General features: G+C 32.4%; 1 protein-coding gene across 1 annotated transcript in view; it reads right to left on the reverse strand.

Moving 5' to 3' along the window:
* Nucleotides 1–12,185: 12,185 nt before the first annotated feature.
* Nucleotides 12,186–14,706, reverse strand: part of LOC129966539 (zinc finger protein ZIC 4-like) — a 43,679-nt gene continuing 41,158 nt past the window's right edge. Inside the window, exon 2 of the mRNA XM_056080978.1 lies at nucleotides 12,186–12,951. Within this exon, the coding sequence (XP_055936953.1) occupies nucleotides 12,554–12,951 (398 nt within the window). The 3' untranslated portion in view covers nucleotides 12,186–12,553. The remainder of the gene's footprint in view (nucleotides 12,952–14,706) is intronic.

Genomic DNA, 14,706 nt, shown 5'->3' on the forward strand with positions numbered 1-14,706 from the left:
ACTGAATTAAAAATGTATATAATTATAACACTAATTAAATGATGAAATTTTTATGACATAATTTTTATCCTCTTTAATTTGTTTTAAGCCCTTTTTTTTATTATTTATAACACATATGTATCATAAAAGGAACAGTTAATTTTATGGCTGCGTTATTTTTATTTTTCTGTCGCTTATATTCTGTAATGTTATTGATTTAAACAACATATACATTTCAGCATATATTTGTATGCAAATGTCCGCATAAAAATCAAAGGTAATTTTACAGTTTGAATAAACGATTCATTTATATAATGATGCAATTCATGATTTAATGATGAACATTTCATATAATGATGAAACGAATTTCTGTGCATCATTTCATGGAAAATTGTCTAATACTGATTTGTATTTGAAATCGTATCTAGCGAAAGTTATGTTCACTGTAATGAAACTAATTACTTGAAGAAATAAATGTCATTAAAAAAATTTCAAGTAATAAAAAGGAAAGGGGCGAGGACTCAAAAAAGCATACAAAAAAAAAAAAAAAAAAAAAAGATTGACACATTTTACTATTTCAAATTTTACTTAAAAATTTCAAAATAAATTTTAAACAACAAATGAAGGAAAAAAATTCTGTAACACTTTATAAATAATTTAAAGCTCTTTTCCCCCCTTAAATTAAAAAAAAATATTAAGCTTTATTTTGTATAATTCATTAACAGTTGCCAAAATAATATTTATTTATCATCAATTTGTTTAAATTCATATTTTTGTAATTAAAAGCATCATTTATTAAAGGAAACAGTATGCGTTTCCTTACAGAAAATTTTAAAACATTAATTAACATATATTTTCTTTATTTTAAATTCACATAAAAAGTATAACATTTTAATTTTAATTTCTCAATAGAAGGAAACCAATTTTAATATTTATGAAGTAATCTTGTAAGAAAGATCCTATAGATATTTTTCTGTAAAAGAAAACTAAACTACTCTTACTAGATATTTTTTCTTTCTATTTTTAAGCTGTCTTCTAATTCTAATTCAGAGCACATTAAACTATTTAAATTGTGCTGGAGCAGGAAAATATTTATCAAAAGACTGTTTCTTCAGAATTTCTATTTTAAGACTTTTATTTCAGCCTTAAATGTATAAGTATGAAAGAAAATAACTCAAACAAATGAAAGATAATTTGTATTCAGAAATTTAGTTAATGAAATTTGAAGCAAATTTGCACTTAATTTAAATTATTATTATTTTGTTAATTATTCTTGTACCATTATCTCTTTAAAGAAATATTGTTCACCTTGGTATTACTATTCAAGGTCACCTATTAAGAAGTCGAGTTTCTTAATTAATTTTCTGCCTTACTTCTTCTTTTTAAATAAAAGTCACTTATGATCTATGATTATATAACTGTCTCAAAATCCAATGCCATTAAGTAATATATATGGATACGTGTGTAAATATTTAATGATAATAATGAATAGAGAAGATAATGAATAGATATAGAATATTTTCAATAATAATATTCGTTATTAAGAGATTTATTCGTTGTTTCTTTCCTTGAAAGTAAGTGTATATTAATAACAGTTATTATGCATCAATTAATAATTATTAATATATTAAAAGCAATATTTTTTTCAATCTTTGTACTTGAGAATCGAATTAATTTCTGAGATTCATTTGTTACAAGTAATTTAATGCAATTAAACAAACATCTTCCATGTCTCCCAAAAATAATAATAATTTCTCGTCGAGATTTAAATTTAAAATAATTGTTTCAAAATATCACAAAATTTTAGTTCCAAGTGATTGTGATGTTCAGATAAGATTTAAAACAAAAATAAAAATGTAATACAATCCCCACTGAAAACTTTTTTAATTGGCAATATCATATAAAATAGCAAATTCTTAGTTTTGGCTTTTTTTTCCCCCCACAACACAAGGACATAGTGTACAACATTTATCAAGTTATCAAACAACTATTCCTGAAATAAAAAATGTGGAACATGCCTCCATTGAAGAAGAGATTACATAAATCAAATACAAAACGAGAACTGAGTTCAAAAGTCTTTATTACATTTGTACAAAATGACAGGCAAGTGCTTATTTACAATCAACTATCATCCTCGATAGTAAGTAAAACATTTGAAATATGTACATTGAATTGATTCTTTTTCAGTTTTTACAGCAGAATCATATCTTTGGTTTTAAAAATCATTTGTTCTTCAAAAAGGTATGAGCTAATATTAAACAATGTTTAAAAGAAAAACTGACTGTATAATGCAACTTATATCATTATATACTAAGCATACCATCTTATAAAATCGAAAAAAAAAAAAAAAAAAAAATTAACAATACAGGCAGACATATATTTACTATATGTATTTTCAATAGATTTTGAGAAATTTAATTCTTTAATAACGAAATGGCTTTTCTTGCTGTTAAATACTATCTAATGACTCGAAGATATAATTATTGTGTCACCAAGTTTTTACTTACCTTTTCTATCTTTTCTTTAATAAAGACTTACAAACTCCGTTCAAATTCTTTTCACAAGGCCTTAATTTTTTTTTTTTTTTTTTTTTTTTTTTTTTGCAATAAAGAAAATGTATATAAAAAAGAATTTTTAATATATTTTCATTAACTCGTCTTCTCGTATGTCTGTTAGGTACAAATTTTGTAATCGATTTTAAACTAACTTCCCAATGAGCTACAGACTTTAAACATAATTTAAAGTCATAATTAACAAACTTTATACATATATAGATCAGAAATGGATGACAATGCATTATTAATTCGCTTTCTTATTTATCTGTTCGGTAGAAATTTTGCAATTGATTTTAAATTAATCTAAGCCGGCGTCCTGGCATAGGGGTAGCGCGTCTTCCCCGTGATCTGGGCGTCCCGGGTTCGAGTCCCGGTTTGGGCATGGTTGTTCTTCTGTTGTTCTATCTGTGAGATGTGTGAATGTGCCCTCCTGTAAAAAGGGGTTGTGCAAGCGAATGAGTGATGCGTGAGTAGCAAAGTCGTACTCTTGGCCCTAGTTGGCGCTGCTATAAAAAATAAGAGACGTTCCCCTCAGGCTTAAATCGCTGTCTTCGTAACAGCGGGCTTGTCAGTGGCAAGTGCCATAAGAAACAAACAAATTAATCTAATAATATGCATTTTTTATTTAAGCTATTAATTACAAATTATGCCGGCATCCTGGCATAGGGGTAGCGCGTTTCTCCGTGATCTGGGCGTCCTGGGTTCGAGTCCCGGTTTGGGCATGGTTGTTCTATCTGTGAGATGTGTGAATGTGCCCTCCTGTAAAAAGAGGTTGTACAATCGAATGAGTGATGCGTGAGTAGCAAAGTGGGCCCTAGTTGGCGTTAGTTAGTTAACCCTGGCCCTAGTTGGCGCTACTTAAAAAAACAAGAGACGCTCCTCCACCGGCTTAAATCGTTGTCTTCGTAACAGCGGACTTGTCCAGGCAAGTGCCATACGAAACAACAACATTACAAATTATTTGCTTAAAGAAACTACAAACTATAAAATTAAAACAATATGTATGAAACTAAATTATGAAGTAAATATTTCCTGAGTCAAAAACAATTAAAAGGAAGATACATGTTGTATTTAGAGAGCGCATCAGCGCTATTTTATTAGCTAATGCTGCTACTTCTAAACACAAATGAAGTTAACCCTTTCCAGTGCCTCCCACAAAATTCATCAATCTTTGCGTGAAGTTATGTAGGTTGTCCTAAGTTCTAACCAATTTTTCAATAAGACAGAAATTTAGATGCTTCAGTTTCTTATTTTAAACAAAATATTGTGTCTTGATTTACTATTTAATTATTAGTTAACCAAAATAATTAATAAAATTAAATTTATTTAATAAGCTAAATGAATCACTGCAAGCGAATGAGTGATGCGTGAGTAGCAAAGTCGTACTCTTGGTCCTAGTTGGCGCTACTAAAAAAAACAAGAGACGCTCCCTGACAGGCTTAAATCGCTGTCTTCGTAACAGCGGGCTTATTCATGGCAAGTGCCATAAGAAACAACAACCGTTTTCTTCATAAAGGGGGAAAAAAAAACACTTTTTGAGTATTTTTATATTCAATTGGTATGTTCTTTGCTTTCATATCTTATTGATGTTTTTTTAGTTTGATAATTGTCCTACAGGGTCTGGTTTAATCCATTTTTGTTGTTTATGAAAAAATATTTTGCTTATTTTTGTCTAATTTTAATGTCATTGCTTTATTGATTTCGATTCTTGTCTTCGACAATTACATCTTTCTTGGAATTTTTGGGTCATAAGGGGTCAATACTTGGACAAAGTTCAGACTTCTCAAAAAACTGGTTTTAATCTCTGCCTAATGATAATACTTGATAAAGTCTCCAAGTCGGACTCATCATTCTCATTTTTTTTTATTGCATTTAAACAATATTTATCTCTAACTTGCCTAAAGAAACTAAAGAGAAATAATGTGAACTGTAAATTTAGGAATATTTTATCAACTACTTTACAAGTTAGCATAAAAAAAACATTCATGTCATTGCTACAAGGCAATAAAAACCTCCCATTTATTTCATCCAATTCCAAAATTGTGGGAAACAAAAATCTGAAGCTACAGTTTTTTTTTAAAAAAAGGAAAGAAACTATTAAGGCAATTCCAGAATTTTTCATGCATTGTCATGGCGTCTGCCCACTTGACCTTAAAGATGGGAATGGGCGTGCTTGTCCAGTCCGAGGTTATTGATGGGTCAACCGCAATTACAAGTTTACAACCGTATTGACAAAATGGTCTATTGATGTGGTAAGACAGCATTACACATACAAATTGTTGTATTTTTCTGACCGTGGGAAAGTGAAGACAACAAACAACTGGACACAGCATCGTCTTAACCTTAGGGAAAATTTGGAGTAACTTCACTCTGACCACCCATGAAGCTGACCACTGAACGCCAGCTCAGCAATTAGTCGCTAGAATGTAGAGCAATAAAGCTATCGTATTTCAAACTTTATTGGTGTGATTCTCATGCCGTCTTGCGGAGTGTGAATTTATGGCTCAGCGTGATTTGAAGAGTATGGTTGGAAAAGAAAGCAATAAACGATTCATTCCCACGCTTTGAAATATTTGGTATTTTAAATAAATAAGGTAGAAACTTCTCACGAGTCTCAACCCGAATTGGAATGTTTCTTTACTTAAATAGCCCCCCCTCTCCGTCTTTATTTTTTTTAATGTCGTACGCAATAAAAGCAAGTTATAGAATTATTTCAACCATTCGTATATGACTATATAGTTTCTGAGAACATCCTAACTCTGTTGCCAATCTGGTGGCTTAAAATTCTCAAAATTATTACTGTTTAAATCTTAGATAGCTACGATGTGCTACACGCGTAAATAATTTTCTGTAATTTTTTTTTATTCAGCCCAATTAAAGTCAGTCCCCATAGAAAAAAGGCACGTGCAACGTAAATCCATTAAAATTACTCATTTACCCCATAAATAATCTTTTCATTATTTTAATTAAATAAATTGTATAAAATTTCTAAATATATAAAAATTAATTACCAAATTTCATGACGTTAGAGCTTTACTGCGCTCGTCTAAACTAGTTCAATTAATTTTAACTTTCCCTAAACTAACAAATTAAAGTATCTATTCCAAATTATGATGTGGAGGTGCTCGTGACCACTTTGTCACATCGCGGAACTCCGAAACATCACAACGTTGCCGTTGCCGTATATAGTTTCTTAAAAGTCTCACAGACTAGATATTGAATACAGAAGGGAAAAAAAGACTGCTTTTAAATTTTGGACGCATGATTGCGATACGCAATGAATTCTCATTAATTATGGAAAGAAATTTCTTGTTTTGAAAATTACAACGATATTTCCGCCGGCGTCCTGGCATAGGGGTAGCGCGTCTTCCTCGTGATCTGGGCGTCCCGGGTTCGAGTCCCGGTTTGGGCATGGTTGTTCTATCTGTGAGATGTGTGAATGTGCCCTCCTGTAAAAAGGGGTTGTGCAAGCGAATGAGTGATGCGTGAGTGGCAAAGTCGTACTCTTGGCCCTAGTTGGCGCTGCTATAAAAAATAAGAGACGTTCCCCCTCAGGCTTAAATCGCTGTCTTCGTAACAGTGGGTTTGTCAGTGGCAAGTGCCATAAGAAACAAACAAACAAACAACGATATTTCCATTTTATAATCGTTGAATTATGCATTCAATTGTCATTTTCTTAAATTTAAAGTGTTCACGCCACGTTTTTTTTTTTTTTTCTTATCAATTTTTTTAGAATTTGAGATGAGATATCACTGCATATTTTTAAACAGTGGCTGTAAACTTTTTAGACCGACTTCACTCTTAGAACTATGATGGCGTAACTCTATATTTTTTCACTGAGTATTTGTTTGTTATACTTCGTAGTTATATCATATAGCTGCTGGTATAAACAAATAAGAGATGTAGCTGAGTTTAAAATGAGCATGTTATTTTATTTATCTAAAAAACAGCATATTCTGTGCAAGTGGTGCTATTGAATGTAGTGACAGGGATGGGCTTTACTCAGGCAGTCGAATTTATCTCTACAGACGCTATCTTCAGGTGCATTTGGTATTCTGCTTTAAATTATCTGCATAATCAGAATTTCTGACATTCAGAGAATACTATTTTTTTCCCCACTAGTGACATCCCGGAGTTCCTCCAAAATCAGTTTGAAGATAATTCATTGCAGAGCTTTTCTCTGCAGTCGCACAATCACTTTAAAAGTTAACATATCAAAATAGGACAAGCTATAAAAATTCCAATAAAATAGACCAAAATTCAAATTTTGAATTTCTTAATATAAGAGAAAATCATTATGGCTACGTATGTATGTTCCATATCTTCTAAGTCGTCTTCCCCGTGACGCGTCCCAGGTTCGAGCATGGTTGTTCTTCATCTGCGTTCTATCTGTGAGGTGTGTGAATGTGCCCCCCTGTAAAAAGGGGTTGTGCAAGCGAATGTGACGCATGAGTAGCTAAGACGTACTCTTGGCCCCAATGACGGTATTGAAAAACAAGAGACGCTTTCTCGGCTTAAAATCGCTGACTTCGTCAGCGGGCTTGTCTGTGATTAGTGCCATTAGAAACAACAACATCTTCTAAGTGACTGGATCGACTTCAACCAATATTTACATATTTATTTCCTCCCATCGGGGGGGGGGGGGAGAGAACCTCAGAAATGAGGATGGGAAGCTTCCAATATGGTCTCGCCACTTTAGTGGGTACAGAAATATTCGGGGTCAATTATCCCCTATCAATGACGGGACGTGCTTCCCACGGGAAGAGTTGTACCGTGGACCTTAGGATTCAATCATAGTCCCCGCCAGTGTTGTTGTCCTGTCATTCAGATTTTTCCGTGTGACATCGGGCGGGTTGGAGTTGCTGGTTATGGTTGCATATTTTTTTCGTGAACAATAGAAAGTCAACTATCACCTTTTCAAAGTGCAAAAATTATTCAATCCCTAAAACGGTGGTTAAAAAAAAATCAAAACCTCGCGAACAAATGAAACAGACGTACGTTGATAACGCAGCTTTATGTTGTGAGAAATTAAACAATATTTTGCCTTTGTATATAATTAAACCGAAAAATATTTACCTCACAAACTACCTAAAATATTTACCTCACAAACTAAACTTTCCCACTTTTACTTTTCAAAAATGCCAATTTCATTTCAGTGCAATTTTTCTTTCGATAGCTATTAATTTTTAAGAAAATTTAACACAGATGAAGGAAGCGTATCTAATATGGAAATTCTTAGATACGCTTTTGCCGGGCAATTTTGAACTACTCCAAACTAGTTTTAATATTTATCTTTTATTTCTTGAACAAGGTTTTTCATACTATAATACATTATACAAAAGTAATTTCTACATTAAAGCATTATACATGAAATGATATTATGCCGGCGTCCTGGCATAGGGGTAGCGCGTCTTCCCCGTGATATCTGGGCGTCCCGGGTTTGAGACTCGATTTGGGCATGGTTGTTCTATCTGTGAGATGTGCCCTCCTGTAAAAAGGGATTGTACAAGCGAATATGTGATGCGTGAGTAGCAAAGTGGTACTCTTGGCCCTACTATAAAAACAAGAGACGCTCCCCCTCCGGCTTAAATCGCTTTCTTCGTAACAGCGGGCTTGTCCGCGGCAAGTGCCATAAGAAACAACAACAATGATTTTATTCCCAAGCAACGCTAGAGATATCTACTAATATTGAAAATATATTTAAGACATCTCTGCTTTTATTAATATATTGGTATATTATATTAGTATATTTATACGCAATACTTAAAATTTCCAGATTATGTGAAATGCCATGAAGAGTGTTAGCATAATTTTCCTCTAATGCTCGAATAAGTTATTTAATTCTTGCTGGAATGCGTACATTTGTAGAAGCGCGGGCTAGCAAATTTCCACGCAATGCCCTTTCTGAAAATTGTCAGTAATAACTTTATGAACAAAATGAATGATGGCTGTCGATAGATTGTCAGCATTCAGAGATATCCTTTACAGGTTGTAAAGACCATCTCTGGAGATACCTCCTCCACAGAAGCACCTCCAGAATGTACTTCCATCCTGCCAGCTTCCTGGCATAGGGATAGCGCGTCTTCCCCGTGATCTAGGCGTCCTGGGTTCAAGTCCCGGTTTGGGCATGGTTGTTTTTTCGTTGTTTTATCTGTGAGATGTGTGAATGTGCCCTCCTGCAAAAAGGGGTTGTGCAAGCGAATGAGTGATGCGTGAGTAGCAAAGTCGTACTCTTGGCCCTAGTTGGCGCTACTAAAAAAACAAGAGATGCTCCCCCATAGAAAACAACAACTTCCATCCTCGTTTGCCCTTGCTTACGATATCTTTGACCACTATTCAACAGCAGATCTTTTTCTTCTTATGATTATTTATTATCACTTCCGCGATAGCCCCGGATGGGCCTTGGCCTTCCTCAGAATTTCATTCTATACCATACTGTTCTTGACTAAAATTTTCCAGTTTGTCCCTGTCTTGTTTCTAATCTCCAGGTAGCTGTTCCATCCTCACGATTGAAAGGAGATGAAGTAAAGAGAGGAGAACAGTTGCGCGCTGGAGTGTTGGTGGCTGACACCGGTAAGAATGTGTGTCGGTAGGAGCTCCGAGAAATGAGTTCAAATTTAAATTGGAATTTAATTGTGCATATGTAAATAGTCATCTATCATTTAATTTTTAAAATATAATAAATTTGTGTTGTCAAAAAAAGTGCCATCACTTGAGTCAAGGCAATAAACAGTCAACTTAATAATAATTTTCTCTAATAGTCTTTTTCCAGACTTTTTTCCCGAATAGGTCTTCTAATTGTCTTTTAAGTACAAAATGATTCGGCCAAAAAAAAAAAAAAAAAAAAAAAAACTGTTTAGTACTCGATTATCATCCAATCTTATTAAGTGCCCAATCCTAATCCATCCAATAATAAATTCATAAATTTCCGAGTTGGTCCTTCTTTTCCAAATATAATTAATTAGCTTAATTACATTATTGTTTTTATTTAACTTTTTTGTGTATTGTATAAATTTTACAGTATTGTAACTTTTATTGTATAATTATTATTGTTATATTGTTAGAGCAGTTTCTATTGTTATGTTTGACCAACTATTTCCAGAAAAGTATGTGGTTTGCTCTACTTGAGACATCTGTCAAAGGGGGCTATGGAATTTATGTCCATTCCAAGATGACTATGGAATTTATGTCGGATTCCAATTTTCTGTATCGACAAGTGTTGCTTGTGTCTTTGTGATAGATGGGGTTACTAGATGACGTCACCAAAAAGCAATCTCATTTGGTCTTTAGTTTATTTTAACTTTTTTAATAATTATCAGAGGTCGGGGTGATAAGATCTCATCTTCGAGACCCGATTCCACCAAGGAAACGTCGTATAAGCGTCTGGCGCTTGTTATATTAATTGGAGCCAAAAGTCTTCCCGCTGGTGTGGTGTGAAAGTTTGGAGTGGGAATGCCAGTTCAAAAAGTTACATATTGGTAACCTCTCGGCTTCAAAACCGGAGAGTTTCAGCCTCGCGACTCGATTGCACCGAAGAACCGTCGTGTAAGCAGGTTTGGTGCACGTTAAATCCGTCGGGGTCAAACGTCCGTCCGCTGGTGTGATGTGAAAGTTTGGATAGGAGATGCCAGCTCAGATGTCGTACTTGTCATCGGACCGCGGTTCAGAATTACGAGGTTCGTCCCAAAATAGCCCTAATGTTGCTTTGAAACGGTAACTGAACTAATCAATAATTATCGGATTTAATTCCACTATTATTTGTCTTAGAGCACTTTTAATACATAAAATCAAAATGAATTTAGAATAAATTTCACTTGCCTTCTATATCCACCTAAAGATAATTATTAAAACTGTTTTATAATGCCTAATGCGAACCATTACAGAGTAAATACAGTAATAGCAGTTAATCTTTTATAACATCAGGTAATTTATTATAACGAATTTGTGTTCTGTATTGTTTCTTTTATTGATGTAAATATTCTCGTTCTTTTTATTCTTAAAAACCATTTCTTATGGTCTATTTTAGCGCTAGTTAATTAGTCTTGGGCTATTTCCTCGAGGTAAAATTTCAAAAAAATTAAAATTATTCAAGTTTTAATGTAACAATTCGTTTTATTCTGAAATTGCACTGTGCAAAATCATTTTCCTCTACAATACCAGCATGAAAATCTCACTTGTTTAATCCATATTCAGGCGATTTGGTATATTCGTTTGAATATCAAAAATAACCTCTCCTGCATCGCCTACGAGGATGTTCATCCTCAAACCCTAAAACCTCTCTACGATCGGCTTCTAGAATTTATAGTTCGGTTCAGACGGTCCCCCCCCCTCCAACTTTGCTTTTGTTAAAAACCCATAAAAAGGGAAGCGCTTCTAATGCGATTGTCAGCTGGGGAAAACACCAGTTTGCAGCTGAAGACACACCAATAAATTTTCAGCTTCAAGGAATGGGGCTCTTTTGGCTACGTTCCCTCAAGTGGGTGACTGAAACGAGTAGAAGAGTACTAAAAAGTTGTCTCTCAGAAATGTTCTTATAAAGTTGTATTCATCATATTTCTATCAGACTGATTAGTAAATAAGATTTTATTACAATTTTTCCATGCAATAGAAACGTTTATTTTCAATTTGTCAAAGATTAGCTTATTTTTTAAAACGTCTCTACATAACTGAATATCATTCATTGTCAGACGTATTAAAATCAAGAGATATTATTGGTTTTGAATAAAAAGTTAAAAAGCCATTTCACATAAAATGATATAAAAATATACAAAATAATTCACAAAGATTCAATAACATAAAATCTGATAACTTGAAAAGGTTAATATTTTTGAAAAATAGAAAAAATTTAAAATGCCTCTATCCTTAAAATCCACGAATGAAAAAAAAAAAAATTCTTTTGACTATCATTCCTCCAGCTTTTTTCTTTTAGACAATTTAAGGTTAACAGTTAAATGTTTTGTTGTTAAATGACATGAATTTGTCTTAAGGTTAAAGGAATTATAAAATTAAAATGATGAAAACGCATTCACTCAACTATAAAAGCGGCATTATATGAATTAAAAATAATCAAAAAAAATCTCTTTGTCGATTGAATCTTAGTATTGAAAACCTAAATAAAATTATACATATAAACATATTAAAAACCATCCATATTCCAAATTCTCTTGGGAAAAAAATTGAAGTTAGACATAGTTGAAAAAAATATTTTTAAAACAAATAAATTTTTTTCAGAAAACAGTTATTTTTTAAAAAATTCTAATTTTTAGTTAGGAACTTTAATATTAATCATAATATTTTTTCATATTTGATTGAAGCGATATCTCACAACTATATAATATATTTTTCTCGATTTGTATTTTTTTTTTTGGAAGTTTTAAACCAATAACTACCATTTCTCTAAACAAATACAAAATGTTCATAATTAAATTAACTTATCCACATCATTTGATTGTTAAAAGCAATTCAGATTAATTTCATCTCTATTTTCCTCCAATTTTTGAACAGAAAAAAAAACAAAGCATTTGAATTATGTATCGCGAAATGGTAAATAAATATTTAAAATTCCTTTTGGTTTAAAAAAACAATACAACAACAAAAAAAAAAAAAAATACATGAATTTTTGTTACTGAAATCCAATGGCAGAATTTTTAAAAATAAATGCAAAGATAATCTATCCAACAGGTACAAAAATATTACAAAATTCATTGACTAGTAGTACTTCATATCGGTGATCGACAGCTGCATTGTTAGAATAGGAAATGTATCACAATTAATATTAATTTAAAAGATAAAATCATGCATGGAATCTATAACACAATGCTATGTCTATTACATAATTTTAATGAATAAATAAGATTAATATTAATTATGAACATCGTGTATTATACTGGACTTTAGGAAGACGTTGTTCACCATTTTCAAACGCTAAAAACTTTACACTCAGTTCATGCCAACGCCATGGCATGTTTCTCTTATGTTATTTACAATGACCAATGAATATCTGTAAGTCCGATGTTATGTCAGAAGACCGGGGCATGGAGAGATGGGTGAGTAGTCAGACCCATTGTGCCTGGTACATTGCTGACTGGGGAATGTTCATTGCTTGGTGGCGTTGGCATCGCTGATTGGCATACATACCACTCGCTGAGGTTTGCTTGTGTCGTACCATTGTCACTGTCATATCCTGATCCTGACGTGCTCCCATTTGGAGTTGGGGGAGGAGGGCTCTTGCCGCTGCCACCGTGGACTTTCATATGTTTCCTGAGAGAAGAGGGATGCGTGTAACTTTTGTCACAACCTCTGATTTTGCAGTTGTATGGTTTATCACTTGTATGGACATGAGAATGCTTTTTTCGATCAGAACTATTGGCAAATCTGCGATCACAACCTTCGTATTCGCATTTGAAGGGCTTCTCACCTAAAAATAAGAGGGTAAACCACATTAGGACCACTTTACCAATTGCATAACCCACATAGCATTGCGCATATTTATAAAAAGACAATTCATCATGAAGTTTTACACTCTTGGTATTATTAAAACATCCAGTGAGTAAAGAATAAAGATTAAAGATAGAACTTCAAACCAGATCAAAATTTAGAAATTTTTGGAATTTTGATTTCTGGATCATAGAAATCAAAACCTAGAGCATTAATCGGTACTTACATACTATCGCAACCATGCCAACTTTTGAGAATACTTCTCCGAATTGACAACCCTGATTTCGCACGTGTCTAAGGAACTGAATTGGGAACATTGAATTTTATTCAAAGTTGCCAATATGGTTGCGATACTACTTAAGTACCCATTAATCTTACTAAAATGAAACCATTTAAAAAAATATAAATAAAACTAGAACCAGGGAAAAAAAATCAAATATTAATTGAATGCAAACTAAAAAAAAAAATACATTTTTATATAATACATAATACAAAATTTGTAATAGAAAATATAAATCATGTAGTGTTTTGGGTAATTACTTTATCTTAAAGCATAATTTATGAATTTCCTGTTAAATTACAATAAATTTACTATATTCATAATTAATATTGTTTTTGTTTCATCGCTGCTACAAAGTGCATCGTTAAAGATTCAACCCTAAGAATCATAACATTAATACTACTATTATGAATGTGAAAGTTTGGATGGATGGATGTTTGTTAGTCAATCACGCTAGAACATCTGAACAGAATTGGATGAAATTTAGCTGAGAGATAGATTATAGTCTGGAATAGGACATAGGCTACTATTTATGCCGTTTAATTGATAGGTTAATTGTTTATTAATTAAAAACTAACTTTCCCGCCAAAAATTGCCAAATGAGTAAAGCTACAGGGTTGTTTTTTCCCCACGCCAATGAGATTAGGCTTAACATAATTTTGACTATTATTTCACACGATTCTGTTTATTTTCTTAGTGTTCAATACATTTAAAATGAAACATTGTTAATTAATCGATCTTTCGGATTCATTTTGAAGTACTTTTGAATTAAAATAAAACAGAATAAAGGAAATTAAAAATTTATAATCGATATTGCGTTACTCCAAATGGTGTAGAAAATTCATACATTTGTGTTGCCCTAATTGGCGTTGAAAATTCACGTATGCGCAGGAGTAACAAAAGATAAAGCCATTGATGCTATAAATTCCAATCTATTTCCATGCGTACGCAGTCGCGGGTAAAAACTAGTATTAAATATATATATATCAAACTCAGTGTTTAAAAATGGTGTTTAATGATGTACTTTCGAGTGTCATTTGTCTTAAGGTTTACTACGTTTGGGATGGAATTTTTGAAAAAAAAAAAAAAAAAAAAAAAAAAACCCATTTATGACACCAAAACATATTAGTTGACAAAATGTTTTTAAAAATTTAAAAAGGACTTTTCTTGCTAAAAAGAAGCCTAAAGGTCTTAGAGGTTTATCATATGATTTGCTTAAAATTTTTAAGAGGACTTTACTAGTTTCTGAACTAAAAAGTAAGCTGTATTTCTATCTATTCAGTAAATATTGGAATTCAAATGATAAATAATGTGATTTTTTTTTTCTTTCTCTTTTTCTTACTTTTCTTCCCATTGTGGGGCACTAAACAACTATAAAATATTTCTAAGCGGATAGATTATTTATTCTCTAGTTCAGAAACTGCAAGCATACTGAGAAATTATTACACCAAATTT

Source organism: Argiope bruennichi, chromosome 4 (genome assembly GCF_947563725.1).
Source record: "Argiope bruennichi chromosome 4, qqArgBrue1.1, whole genome shotgun sequence".
Classification (NCBI taxonomy): Eukaryota; Metazoa; Arthropoda; class Arachnida; order Araneae; family Araneidae; genus Argiope; species Argiope bruennichi.